The sequence below is a fragment of the Sinohyriopsis cumingii genome, chromosome 15 (genome assembly GCF_028554795.1).
Source record: "Sinohyriopsis cumingii isolate HCF-2022 chromosome 15, ASM2855479v2, whole genome shotgun sequence".
NCBI lineage: Eukaryota > Metazoa > Mollusca > Bivalvia > Unionida > Unionidae > Sinohyriopsis > Sinohyriopsis cumingii.
The window spans coordinates 46,418,643-46,433,360 of NC_142975.1; the positions used below are offsets into that span (position 1 = coordinate 46,418,643).

At 36.2% G+C, this 14,718-nt stretch overlaps 1 protein-coding gene across 1 annotated transcript in view; it reads left to right on the forward strand.

Moving 5' to 3' along the window:
- The first annotated feature begins 4,412 nt into the window (after window positions 1-4,412).
- The window catches only part of LOC149781734 (G protein-coupled receptor dmsr-1-like), a 25,212-nt gene continuing 14,906 nt past the window's right edge, over window positions 4,413-14,718 (forward strand). The window contains exon 1 of the mRNA XM_089935845.1: window positions 4,413-4,637. Within this exon, the coding sequence (XP_089791971.1) occupies window positions 4,570-4,637 (68 nt within the window). The 5' untranslated portion in view covers window positions 4,413-4,569. The remainder of the gene's footprint in view (window positions 4,638-14,718) is intronic.

Sequence of the window (14,718 nt, forward strand, 5' to 3'; positions counted from 1 at the left end):
CTGTTAAGTCTCGATCAACTAAACTTTCCTCGTGAGTCCGTAAGATCTCCCTTACATTTTGGTAGCCCGATCACGAGATTGTCTGTAACTTCCTCTGTGCTCTGAGACCTTAGCCAAGAGAATGTCATGGGACCAGTCCAGTATTCAACCAGAACATCTTAGGCCTTTTCCACCAAGTCTAGAAAGAAACTTCAGATGTAATTCGTCGCCATTGAAAACTATATTGAAACAATAGATGTATGGCGACGGAAAAAAGTCACAATCCGAATATTCTCGGTCTTTGCTGTTGAACACATGTTGTACCCTCCACTAGAGGCAAATCATCAAATAGCATATTGATGTGTATTATTACAACTACCAACGAGGTTATTTCGCCACCTGACGTAAATGGCGGAATGATATCTCGATAGGAAAGAACATCTTGAACGACAACAATGGGATATGATTTCAGACACTTCAGAAAACTCATAGGTATTCCGAGTGTGGTAAATGTTTGAAAGCAAGAAACCGTGTTATCATTCTGTGTATTTACTGAGCTTCAGCATACACTGGTTCCAATATATATTCATTTAATTCGGATCACACTGACAGCCTGCATATCCATTCAACTTCCATAACATTTATTGCTATAAAATGGAGCCAGTCAGCCCGTCAAATTTAAATGTGCCAAAATGTATTTTAAAATAGCTGAAATAACAATTTTCTAATTGAAAACAAAGACTTTGTGTGATTTCCTGACAGCAAGATATCTTAAACTCATCCCTATGATATCTTAAACTCATCCCTATGCATGAGTATGAATTCAAAATGAAATCAAATTTGCAGTTCAGTTAGTGAATGATTATTTGCAGAGACAATTTGGCCGTTATTTGTCTATTAACTGAAAGGTATCCGTCATGTATTGCCTAATGTTTTGACTGGTTCTCATTGATGCAAACAACATTTCACATCTATCCTGAATAAACATAGACGGACGTAGAGTCTGTAATTTACTTGCTCCAAATACAACTGTAAATCGAAAAACTCCCCAAGAGTAAAATTTTCGCGAATTTGGCGAGGATACAGAGATCGCGGAAGTATTGTTCAAGTGAAGAACATGACGTTGCAAAGTATATAAAAAGTCTGTCATGGAAATGTATAAATCCCTTTATTTATTAAATACATGCACTTGGGTTACGTTTTTTGTGTACAGCGATGCCCGAGGGTGATTTATGTATATTGTACAATATTTCGAAACAGTGAATTCGGTCCATCTCAGCGCACAGATGATGTACGATTGCATCGTCTTTGTATAAATGCCTCACCGTAAAGCTAAAGTCTTCACATTACGGAAAGTCTTCTCAGTGAGCGGTCTACTCAAGGACTTGCACATCTTCAGCTGTAGAGGTATGTGAGTTATTTATTAATTTCTTGTGTATAAGTTATAACTATTGAACTACCACGTTTATTTTTGTTTATTTTCTATGTAGCTTTGGCTTATGTAGTATAATGCAAATATTTTATATTCTTGTCTGTGACTTTAGCAAGAAATTTATATTAGCAATATAAAGTTGCATTTTTAAGAAACGTTTAGTACAATATGATTCTTATCGGGCTCGGGTAGGTTCACTTCTGAACCTGTTTATTGTTTTGTAATTAATATTATGCCTATAGTGTAATCTGTATAGCTTACCGCATATAACGTCATTACGTTTTATCGTATATGCCCGTGTCATGCATAATACACGGTGTTAGATATATTTTCAGCTGATCGGAGTCGCAGCTATACAGTTGATCGGAGTCGACTTGGTACCAGCTGTAGAGCTAACCATAGAAGTTGGTCATAGCAGCTGTAAAGCTGAACCATAGCAGGCGTAGAGCTGAGTGAACAGTGATGCTGGTCGAGTAGCAGGTGATCGGGCGTTACTGGCCGATTGGTGGGTGCTGATTGTTTGATTGATCAAGGAACTGAATGGTGGACGGCGGCTACCTGGAATACTGACTACTTGATTGACCATTGTGTCTGGTAGCTAAGTGTGCTGGTGACGGAGTTTGTAACTCCATACATGTAATCTTTTAGCCTTGGACTAATTTTGGGGTTTGTAATACCCAATCTTTTGGTATTGTAAATATATTTCGCATGATTCATGTCCCTTTGTTTTCATCATTTTACTCTTTGTGTAAAATACTTCATTTGTCACTATCTGAGGGAATTCATTTTTACTATTTGAGTAAAACGCGTCATTTTTTCGTCGTGTGAAATTGCTGTGGATCATTCACCTTTGTTCTTGTACTGTGTAAGGTCATTTATTTGTATTTTCATTTGTTGCGTTAAAAGGTTCGTACGAATGATGTTAATTTGTCCAATATTTGGATCTTGTACACGCACGTATTAATCATAATTCTTTTCTCATTCAAGTCATTTATCATTAAACATTGTATTTGTATCACCATCAAAAGTGTTGTTATAAATCCGACATCCAACCCAGTTATCTTGTTACAAATTCTATCTATCAATCTATCATAACTTTCCGAAAATGTTGTATCGCAAGTGCATTGCACGCTTATTGAACAAAACTCATGGAAATGCGAATACCTTATATTTGTATGCTTTACAATATGTGTAGGTTGTGCGATCTACATTGTGAATGAAAATATATAAATGTACTTGCATCTTGTGTATGTGTGTAGGAGGAAATCATTTCACAGAGAGAGAGAAGCGGTACTAAAATATATATTTGTATCAATATCATGACAGACTGGCACTCGCTTATCGTTCTTCAGTCCACCTAACCGGCATTTTGGTACAGTACTTTTCAATCTGTAATACCACGTACTGGCTTTGTATGACAGAACAAATTAAATTATCAGTAATATGTAGATGTACTATTACCAGATTCATGCATAACAATTACGTTATTCCTTGGTCAAATCTCGAGATAGATATAAAGATAGTTCGAATGTCGTTCACATTATACATTTTTCCATATTTACAAACCACCTGCTCTTTCAATAAATATTCATAGCCCTAAATCAAATCATGTACGCCTACTAATTGTGTTAATATTAGTTAGGTGAATCTATTCTGATACATATTTCCTTTGGGATTACATGATCTCGTCCAAGTCACCTTTTGCTGCTAAAATGACTCCCTCACGGCTTGCCGTCAGCGGGTGTAATCCAGAATTTCCAATTATATTGTCCTATTTGAAATTCACAGACCCAATCTTGCGCGAAATTTGCTTATGACTGGTATTGGTGAAAATGTTAATCGGACGCAGCGTTCCATGATTCGCTTATAAATCACCGGATTTACTTATAAATTCTCTTTCGAGTATAGCCAATCCTTTTTGGAATTTTCATTCGGTCTGAATATGTCGCAGATCATACTGGAAACGTGTGTGTGACTCAGTGCCAGAATAATTCATATTTATCTGAATAATTATTTGTGTATACACATTCAAAGTAAACGGGAAACGTTTTGAGTGTGGGATAACAACATAACTATTGTGTATATATATGTGTGTGTGCGTGTAGTTGATTCTGCAGCGTGACTTCAAAGTATCAAGTTTCCGTGATAACCACACATTTCTTTACAGGAGGCAGACGCCGTAATATTCTAAGTAATGAAAGAAAAATAACAATGTTTACTTTGTATTTTAATACTCAAATTTCATAAAGTTGTGAAGGTAAGACGTTAATCCATGCCAATAAACTGAATTAATCATCAAAGGATGGACGTGTCGTTGATTCAGTGGATCTTGTGCGATCAGATAGTCCATTGACAGCAAAATGTGTTTAATCTTACACAGTACAGTTTTGACAAGTGCTCCGGGACTTTTATGGACACTTTCAGGAATTTCGACCGATGAGGTAGCTCTATCAATTAATAGAAAGACTGCCAATTTTGCATATGGATTACGAATATCACAAGCAATGACACACGCGTAAAATTGCCCGGACCTACGGCTGAAGCATCATGCTTTTAAACGTCAGATGTAGTTTTGTACTTTCTATATAATACCAATGGTGCAAATTTTCTATTCATTATTTTAGAAATTCCTTCTAAAAGTAAATTTCAGTGAACTTTATAAGATAATTCTAAGATCACCGACAGTGAGAAAACGCTCTTTGTAATCTATTACGCCCACCCACTCCCAAAATTATACGAAGTAAAGTTCCGAAAACAGTTATTCAGGACTACTGACATGTAGGATATTTTATTACTTCTTAACCTTAGAGAAAAGAGAACGAAATCTGTTTTTTTTATAAATATAAAACTTAATTACAGAACGAGCATATTTGACAATGAACGTGTAGTTAACTTGATGAGTCAGAAACATTTACTTTCAAAGATGACAGGCAATTAACAGAACTTGTGACGTGGCGCATCTTCGTGTTAATATATTGCTGACCGAAAAAAAAACAAGAATGCGAGCTTAATTGCATTTCGTGTGATTTTTTTTTCTCCCTTCAATTTCGTAATGAAAAAGTGCATACTCGTGGCATTGGAGATATTTAATTATCATTCATCGTCAGTTCAGTAATAGAACTTTCATTTGTTAGTACAGTCAAATCAGTCTAAAGACAATGTCCTTCATTGTCGGATTACCGTCAGCTGGTGGGAAGACAACATGCAACTGGTCCTATCCAAAATGGTACGTAAATTTGTTGCATTCTTAATTTCGAGAAATACAAGGAATCAAAATGCATTTTAATAGGCACGCGGAAACAAATGTTTGCAAAAGCCGTGCAAAATGTATTTTGAATTGTTCGTGTCTTTCATATATTATATATTGATAACTGTTGACCGTATTTGAGGCTAAAATCTTGAAAACGAAGAATTTTATTATGATTATGATTATGATGATTGAGTTTTGGTATTATTATTATTAGTAAGTATATTATTAGTAAGTATATTATTATTATAGTATGTTATTAATATTATTATTATTATTATTATTATTATTATTATTATTATTATTAATTTCATGTAAAGCCTGTCCCACTGATTCCCTACCCCATTTTCTCTGTGACATGGGGCCGCACACTCTAGCAATTTTGTATCATTTCTCTAAGCCATTGGATTTTTACAAAACTTTCATCGTGAATATAAAACATCCACGTATTGTCTACCGTATTTCAGCTCTTTTATTACTCCTACACGCCAGAGGCAAGATTGGCGGTACTGTGAAACTTGTCATCCGTCCGTCCGTCCATCATTCCACTGCCAAGTAGTTATCTCGTAATAGCCATATGAAAGAAAGTTTTGATTCCCTTCCCAGGGATCCCTGTGATTCGGTCAAAGGTCAAATTTATAAAACTGTCAATTAGACGTTTTATAATAGTTCGATCAAATATTATATGAGTATTCATATAAGAAAGACGCTTATCAATATTTAACTGATTGCGGGGAGGGGATTATTATAAACTTTGGGTCACAGTCCACTAAGGGACGAGGGGATTGTTATAACCTTTGGGTGACAGTCTACTTAGGCGAAAGGGACTCTGAAGTAATGTTTAGTAAAGAAGCATGAGGATTCTCCATGGTGAGTCGCTGGAGTAACTCTAATGTTCGGTTTAGTCAACCCACAATGCCATTGTGCAATTGTTCCGTGTTGCATAACAACCACTTCCGAAATAAATTTATGCAACAATCTATTTGTTTCCATCTGATGGAAATCGATATCGGCTTATAATAAATACATCTTCCAGGCAACGATACAGACTCATCTTATGGTAACTTTTGGATTACCTGTCCACTTGCTTCTGATCATATCAGGTACAGCGTTGCATTTCGGGCTAGTGTAACGTCGCCTCTTAGAAAGAGGGGTGGTTAATTGGATTTGGCTGGCGTTATCTAGAGGACGACCTCCCTCGATAGCATAACCCGGTGGGAGTGGAAGACAGAATTTCAACAGAGAAATTAGCAAGAATATTGGGAAGAAATAATGCAATACGAGCCCCTTAGACAAGAAAAATTAACAAATTTAATCAAAACAAATTAAAAGCGGCAATTCCAATTCAATCTAAATTATGTCAACAGAATTTAATAGCGTGTCTAATTTGGATTTAGTTCATCATAATAACGAGTGGTAAAAGAGCGCAATGTCCACGACTGATTGCATCACCTTTTTCCCTTGACCATGTATCAACGTCTTCCTGTTTCCTTGAGCCTTCCTATTCTCTACGCTTCATCCCCTTCATAGACTTGCTAGTCCTTTATTCTGAGCTCGTCACTTCTTTTTTCGGACTTCCGTCTTCGGACTGTCCCGTCTCTCCCCATAAAGCTGTTCCTTAATGATGTTCTCTTTCAGAAATTGTGCGTCCTAGCACTAAACCCTGTCTTTATTTACAAGACATCCACCTGGTCCCCTTTGTGTTTAACGAAGAAAGCACTATTCTTTTTAGGCGTCCTCAGAGTTAAATATCTCCTCTCAGGAATTTTAAGACTAAAGAATTGCGACTAAGGTCGTCACTTTAAATTCACATTATTTTCAACGTGTACGCCTTAATTTGGTCTGGCCAATCGTAAGCAGCGGTTCCTAAATTTTTCCCAAGATAATCATTTCTTCCGTCAAATTTTAGACAGCAGTGAAGTACGGGTATATCAATTTCCCTTTGGAAATGATAATCTGACATGGTTTCCTGTCAGGTGGTCATGGTTGGTAGCTCATATGTTTACTTTCATAGGACAGCGTAATAATGCCTTGGAGAACTAATTGAGTCATGAATTCTAGCCTTTCAAGTTTTAACACTGTCATGGGGGAGAAATGAAGAAACCTCGAAGTGACCTTTCACAAAGACTTTTGTGGCTTAAATGTGATAAAATTTTAATGCTCAATGCATTCAACTATAAGATTCAAAATTCAACAATTTACAGCTAGGTAAAATTGTCGTTACAAATGAAATGTTTGAACGACTTTTTAAAAGATGTAATTTTATTGCTGATTCGTAAGGCCATGACCTCATGTCAGTGTTAGTAAGATCTCCAAAGTGTCGTCGATATCGACTTTAACCAAACAATTCGTGGTTCACTGTTATACCAACCGCGCCGGTGGCCTAGTGGTTAGACCGTCCGTCTCGGAAGCACGAAGTTCTGGGTTCGATCCCCGGCCGAGTCATACCAAAGACTTCTAAAAATGGTACTAACAGCTGCCTCGCTTGGCGTTCAGCATTAAAAGGTTAGTGTTAGGACTTGTCGGCCTGGTGTCAGGATAATGTGACTGGGTGGGATATCATGCTACATGTCTGCAGCATGATGCCCCGGTGCTAGACATCACTATAAACTGCTACACTGCAGACATCGTAGCGATATGACTGAAAAATTGTTAAAGCTACGTTAAAAATCCTAATCACACACACACACACACACACACACACACACACACACACACTTATACCAAAGCGGGTACGTCTGTTCTCTAAGTCTTTCCTATGTCAGTGTTTAAAAGTTTCCCATCATTTCGAGGTATACACCCAGTTATTTGAACGTACTATGTATAAGTGGATCGCTTTGTGCAAAACTGTGTTCTTAAGGAACATATTTTGCTAGCATACATACGTTTCTATGGAAACATGTTTTGACTTGCCGAAAAATATAGCATAGCGATATCATTCAGAATCATCTCCACTCCTTCCTTTTCAAGTTGTTTACTGAGACCTTTGATATATTGACTCGAGTCTAGGTGTAAAATGAATAAACAGGACTAGCCATGCGGCCTGTGCCGCAACACAGCTTGCATTCCCGATAGAAAATGGCCTGTCACCGAGACGGACAAGTCTAACAAAAAGTGGAATATTATAGTATTTGTGACTTCGCCTGGCCTTATATTTTTTAGAGCCAGTTACTCCTGTTGTTGAGTCTACTACAGTACATGTATACTCGATTATTATGGGCTGGTTACGAAGGCTTTAACATAGATATTACATGCAAATATTGGATATCTATTTTATTGTCCGTGAACCTACCTACCTACATACAAACATACATACATACATACATACATACATGCATGCATGCATGCATACATACATACATACATACATACGTACATACATTGTATGTGAAGACTTCATTCGTGGTTAACTGAATAATTGTACATTAATTTATATGGTATTGCTGTATCAGAAAATATTTTTTAAACCGGACTTTTTTTTACTCATCATGAGTGAATCGCACTGCTGTGTTCAACTTTCATGCTATGTCTGAATCAGTTTTCAACGCTCAAGTAAGTGCCGGTTTCTAAATTTTTAAACGCCTTATCACACAATTTCCCATGCAGTTCCCACAATATAATTATGAAACCGTTGTAAGATATATGAATGAATGGATATCTTCGCTCGTTCTCTTTCTGGGGATGACGGAAAAGCATTGCTTATTCAGAGACCTTTAATTTGAAGAATCGTTTCAATATAAAGGGTTACTGATAAAACTTTGCGAACCAGCTTAGACACTTTGTAAACCTTCTCCTCCACCACCACTCAGATAAACCAGGTCATGTTGATTGCAGACTGCAGTCGTAACTCAAACTAAAATTCAAACGCAGTTTACTTTCAATAAAAAATTTCAAATACATTATGTATTCCGCCTACAATTACAGTGGTCTAAAAAGGAGCAATAATTTTGCTTCGAACGACACGCATTAAGAATTTTTGTCTGTTTATAGACCACGCGTATCATCCCAGCTGCTTAAAATACATGAACAGTTTTCATAGTTATATCCAGGTCTTTAACACTTAAATAAATAAATTGAAAAAATTGAAAAAATAAATAAATATCTCTCGGAGAAAGCGGAGTTATGCACACTCAGTCAGACTAAAGAATTACTCTGGAAATGTAGCAGTCATAAATACTGCACGCGTGATTAGCAAAAACCCTAGCCTAATATAAATTGCCTTTGATATGATTATCAATGAAATGTTGTTGACAGAATGATGGGAATCGAGAGAGGTTTACTGACCAAGAGCTGCAATCCACTTGCAATGGCACGCCCTTTAAGAATGGTCGCTCTCACTGTCGTCTGCGATTTGCCACGAGCTTCGCTCTGCTCTGCCGTTCTCACATCCTTTGATTGAACCTTTAAGTGGGCTAAAAACTACTAATGAATCCAACCGAAGTGGATATGATTTGAAAAACAATCCATACCGAAATCCGGTAAAGCAGTGATGATTTGGATAGGAAAAAGTGGAGAAGGATATAAAATTTCAACAGTATTCGTGGACTAACTTTCATGTTTTCACTCGTTCTGCCAAATTTTGAAAAACAACAGTGTTTTCCAACATGGTAAGAAAGGGTTATTATTTTGTGTATTTTTAATGCTGTGCTTTTTAACTTTGAACACATTGTGCATGTTAATTGATATTACTTGTCATTATGCTAGCTGTTTTCGTATACTACATTTATAAGATACTTAGACTGGTGCCTTTTTATCACACGTTTTTGTCTTATGAACCAAATTAGCTATTGCATATTGGTAGCGTCATCGATGACGCAAAAATTGTATATTATCTAACTCTTTCTCGGCCTGACAGGTAAATGCCCACACGTTCTCACAATTTGGCAATCAGCCAAGAATATAGTTTTCCATGAAACACATTTATTAAGAATATAGTTTGCAATGAAACACTTATATCAAGAATAGGTTTTCGATGAAACACTTTTGTCAGAAACATAGCTTATAAATAAAGACTTTTATGCATTATCTTCTTATGCTATTTGTATCAGTTGGTCAATTTTAAATTTATTTTCTTTTTGACGATGTCAATTGATTGATTAATAGACGCAGGTCATTGCAGTAATTTCTAATTATTTGTTTTCAATGTACTGTATTAACAAAAGTTGCAATATATATATATATATATATATATATATATATATATATATATATATATATATATATAGATAGATAGATAGATATATAGATAGATAGATAGAGAGAGAGATAGATATATAGATAGATAGAAAGATAGATAACCTCCAAGAGCATATTGCATATCTGTATTTTTGTTACTTGTATGCTATAATCTGAAGATACGAGTTCACGGAAATTTGTACAAAACGATGATTACAAATATATCGATTTGTACTGCAATGCAGGCGTTGTGCAGAAAAAGAAATCACACGCCAAACATTCTTGTTGATAAAATGGCGTCTGTTGCAGTTACTGACAGGTTCGAGTTGATGGAACATATAATTTTATGACCATTTCATTTCAGCCGGTCTCAAGCTTGATCGTGTGCCCAACGTTTCTGGATATTTCTTTTCCTTGAAAATTCTTACAGATATCCAACAGAGGCTTTCGAGCTACATTAATCTCCCCGTAATGATTTTGTTTGATTATTGTGACCGTCGTCACGTAAACAGACTCTGTACAGCATCGATATCACATGAATGTTAGCTGCTTATCTGAGTGGTAAATATCTCCTTAATGTAAAACAACTGCATGGATAATTTCTTTACGTGCATGGTATATCTCTTGACATCAGAACTAAAGACTGTTCTTCTAAGATAACCGTAATGGTTCCAGTGCACCAAATGCCAAAATGATATGTAATATTATGAAAATACAATCGATTTTCACCGCGCTACAACCTAGATTCTTGAAAGTATAGCATTGCAGGTTCAACGGATTTAAACTGTAACCGAGTCCAAATTCCTGTACACATTGTCACAAATAGATAGCTTGAGCCAAATCGTATCTTTCCAGGGTCTAAAAGCTTGCAGCTTTAACTAAGTTGTTGTTAAACTGTCTCTTTTATAACTGAGGCAGTGAGAGTGGATCCACACAAGGTTTGTCATATTGGGTGGATGCACACAAGGTTTTGCATATTGAGGCAGTGAGGGTGGAACAAGGGCTGTCATTGGCTCTGATCAGGATAACTTGGATCACTTCATGGCTGATTAGCATTATGGAGCATGATACCATTCTTTTATATCAATTTACTTCCTCTGATAGTGGAATAGAAAGCATGTCTCTGCGTCTTCACCTGATTTATACTCTTATTAAAGTTTAATTAAAATCATTACGAATGTTTTCGACTGAGTTCTACTCTTGTTCCTTGTTTGTAGATATAACACTCAGCATATTTTACTTTGTCATTGTTTATAATCAATGGATTGTGGTGCATTATGTAATTATATTTACTGTAAAGCATTGCTATATCAAATCAAGTGTCCTCACAACTGTTCGGTGCTGTTATATGGCCTCTTGGATAAAGCAAACAGGAGAACATGGAAAATGTTACCGATTTTGAGGAGACAGCTACCGAATCTTGTCCATATAGGTTGTTGAAATCGAACATGGAACCACCGAGATGCGTAGATAATGCATGATTACTACAGCGCACCTAGCGCGTAGTTTCTTTCCATCCTTTTACTGATGTTATTAGATATGTTCCAAGTAACTTTGATCAGTTTTACATTTGTATTAAACCTATTTTGCTAAAGAATATGTAAGCTTAAATGTACTATTGTACCAACAATCTTGATGTAACAAAATCATATAATCCAGAATGTCGTGGAACTTATTCACAATAATTCCAAAATATTGATTTAATCCTAACACCAATGTGCACTTTGTAATTTCAATGAAGAATTTAAACGAATTAACCCTCTCAAATTATAATGTAAACACTTAAAATTGATTCAACAGATAATGATGTTTAGATATGGAATGAGTAATTCCGAAGTAAAGAACTTTTGTATATAAAAAAAAGTCTAACCCACAAGAAGAGGACGAGGATGGGGGTCAAAAGTTAATTTCCAGAACATTCTAAGTTGTAAAGAAGATCTGCTCTTTTACCGAACTTTTAATTTAAAAAAAAAATGACACATGTCAGGTTGACAATGTTTCTCCGAGGGGCAAACGAATGTCCTGATATCAGGTCTAAATAAACATGTTTACAAACAAAGTCACACTATCTTAAAGTACTAACCCACAATTATGGACAAAATTAGCTATTTAATATCTTGTGTAAAAAGTTACACTTATAAGATATAATCATGGAAGATAAACACACAGTATAGTACATAACAATGTTTCCTAACTTTGTTCATTTATTGAATGATAAATTTCTTAAGCGCTCATGCAACGTGCTTGTGTCTAGTTACGACACCTATCTACCATCTTGTTCTCATAACCAAGCGAAAACCCCCGTTACATTTTGGTCGGTACATGGACATCACACGAACAAAACTAAGTTGCCAAAACTGGCCAAACAATGATCACATGTTTATGGTCAAGCATCGCCAAAACGATGCCCTGATCATGCAAGAAGCCACCGTTTTCTTTCAGTCAGAACACCTCCAGGCCATTTTCCTCGGGCCAGAAATAAACTACCGCCTATATACATTTGATATGTGTTGATGATTTGTCTCTAGCAGAGAGCGCTACATATGTTGCGACGGAATATGACTAAATCATTCCCATTAAGACCTTGACCCCTTTGGCCACAATACTATCCCATGTAAATAAAAGTTGTTTTGAATATTGTTCTCAATGGCGACGAGTTACATCCTAGTTTTCTTTCTAAGCTGGACGTAAGAAACCGAGTACGTTCATATTGTTTTACCGTGTGAAGTCGTGTCTCTGGACGAAAGGACAGCATAAGCACGATACAAGGATGTAGCTATTTTGACGTGTGCATCTTGTGACGTCAGCCACACACGATATTAGAAGGAATATGTGCTGCTTGAGTGTAAGTTGTTTCATGTTCAAAGTGCTGTCTCTCATGGCCATTTTCAGTGTGCTATTCCATATTTTCTTTGTATTTTCTTTTTGTCCGTCAAAGCGAGAAAAAACAGGGATTTTGACGCGGATCAGAGCCATCTTACTTGTCTGCGTGGGTTTGAGTTTCGGGTTCGGCTAATGTGGGCTTGTGAGAAAGCTTGCCAGTAGCTTCTTGTGGGTTGCTGATTCTTTCTTGGATTTTCCCGGGTTTTTCCTCCACCATTTATACAGGCCGCCGTGTGTAGCCTATCTTGTGCTGAAAATGGCGTTAAACCCTACAACAACAACAAGTAACCAAATGAGAAGGCAGCAAACGATCTGTTTCCTTAACGCATATGGACCAAATAACAGGTCAGTTAACCTTTTTCAAACTAAGAAGTATATTATTAACTGAAAGAATCTTTAGAAGTTTGTAATGATTCAATTCTTTAGTAGTTTAATACAATGAGAGAATTTTGTCACATGATCTGGTCAAGTCACATGTTTGTTTCCTTCAAGCTTTGCCTCTGTTTTTTCTTATTTTTACAGAGGCAAATCTTTTTTTTAATAAAGTTTTCCCCTGACTTTCCCAAATAGTAATTCTTGTCATAAACAATATGTGTGCCTTATGAAAGGTTGAAAGAATCTGCAATTTTCTTGATTCTGACATCTTAGTGATAGTACTTTATTTGGGTTGGGGAGAGCACAGCTAGGACTTGCTTCTGATGCGCATCTTATAGAATATTGATAGCCTGAATGACTATTTGACCCTTATACTAAATTACACAGAGAAAGAACTGATCACGTTTTAGGAGTCTGCTGTTAAAAAATTTCATAAGTACACGTTCAAAAAATAGTCACGCATGACATGAAAAAAAATTCATTTCTTTACTTCAAGGGCAGGCATGATTAGTCTATTAAATTTGTTTCCCCAGCACGTGCAAGCCTTCATTTGTATCAACTGTTTAAGACATTACATAGGTTTCCCAATAGTGATAATAGAAATAAATGCCTTTGCAAGAAACTAAATGATATGGCAGTGCGACATAGAGAAAAACCAATTTGGCATATGCCTTGCTCACTTCTGAATGGTGCTCAAAAGCTATAGAGCGTACCTTGTATGAAATTAAAAACGTCTACCTCTGCGGAATATCCAGAGTTTTCACCGGAAAGGTCAACAATGTTCTGACTGAGAGTTGGTTCCTAAGAAAATGCTTCCCATCTGACCTGATAGCCTCTCTCGTAATATCACTGCCACCATGCAAACAGATACTTCTTGTTGAAATGCATTTCCTTGCTTTTACATAATTTTTCAAAGGATTCACAGCAAGTAACGGAATTGTTAAACATTTAGCCGCCAGCTATTGCACTGTTATTGTGAACATTTTCCCCAAAACAAGTCAGCGCAGAACTGACTTAATGATGACTGAAAACTCGGCTGACCTATAAGTGATATGCTTTCTGATGGCAGGGGTGTATTTTACCTACGTCACTGGATAGCATTTTAATTTCACAATTACTTCACAGTTGGTACCTTTGTATGTTTCATCTTCGCATGCTAGAAATGAATCTGATACGTAAATAGTGGTCATTTTTAAATGCCTTCAAGTCCTTGTTGTTATATCGTCATGGTAATTTCGTCGACGTTACAACGATAAAGGATTAGCATTATCAGCAGCGTATGCCATGGTTTGGTGTTATTTATGCCGAGTGAGTTTTCCAATTTATCCATTAAAAGAATACAAGGATGTTCTAAATAGATCTCAGTTTTAGTCTGTCCAATCTGTATCTGCATAGAATATTTGCAGATATCAGTCTAAAATATACCCCTTTTCTAATCATTTGCGACAAACTAGGAAAACGTAGAAAAATATGCCCCTTTTCGGATCACTTAGATCAGTCTAAAGAAAATACAATAAAACTAGATCAGTCTAGAGAAATACTCTAAAACTAGATCAGTCTAGAGAAATACTCTAAAACTACGTACCTTTTCAGATTTCTTAATTCAGTCCAGGGAAAATACTTTAAA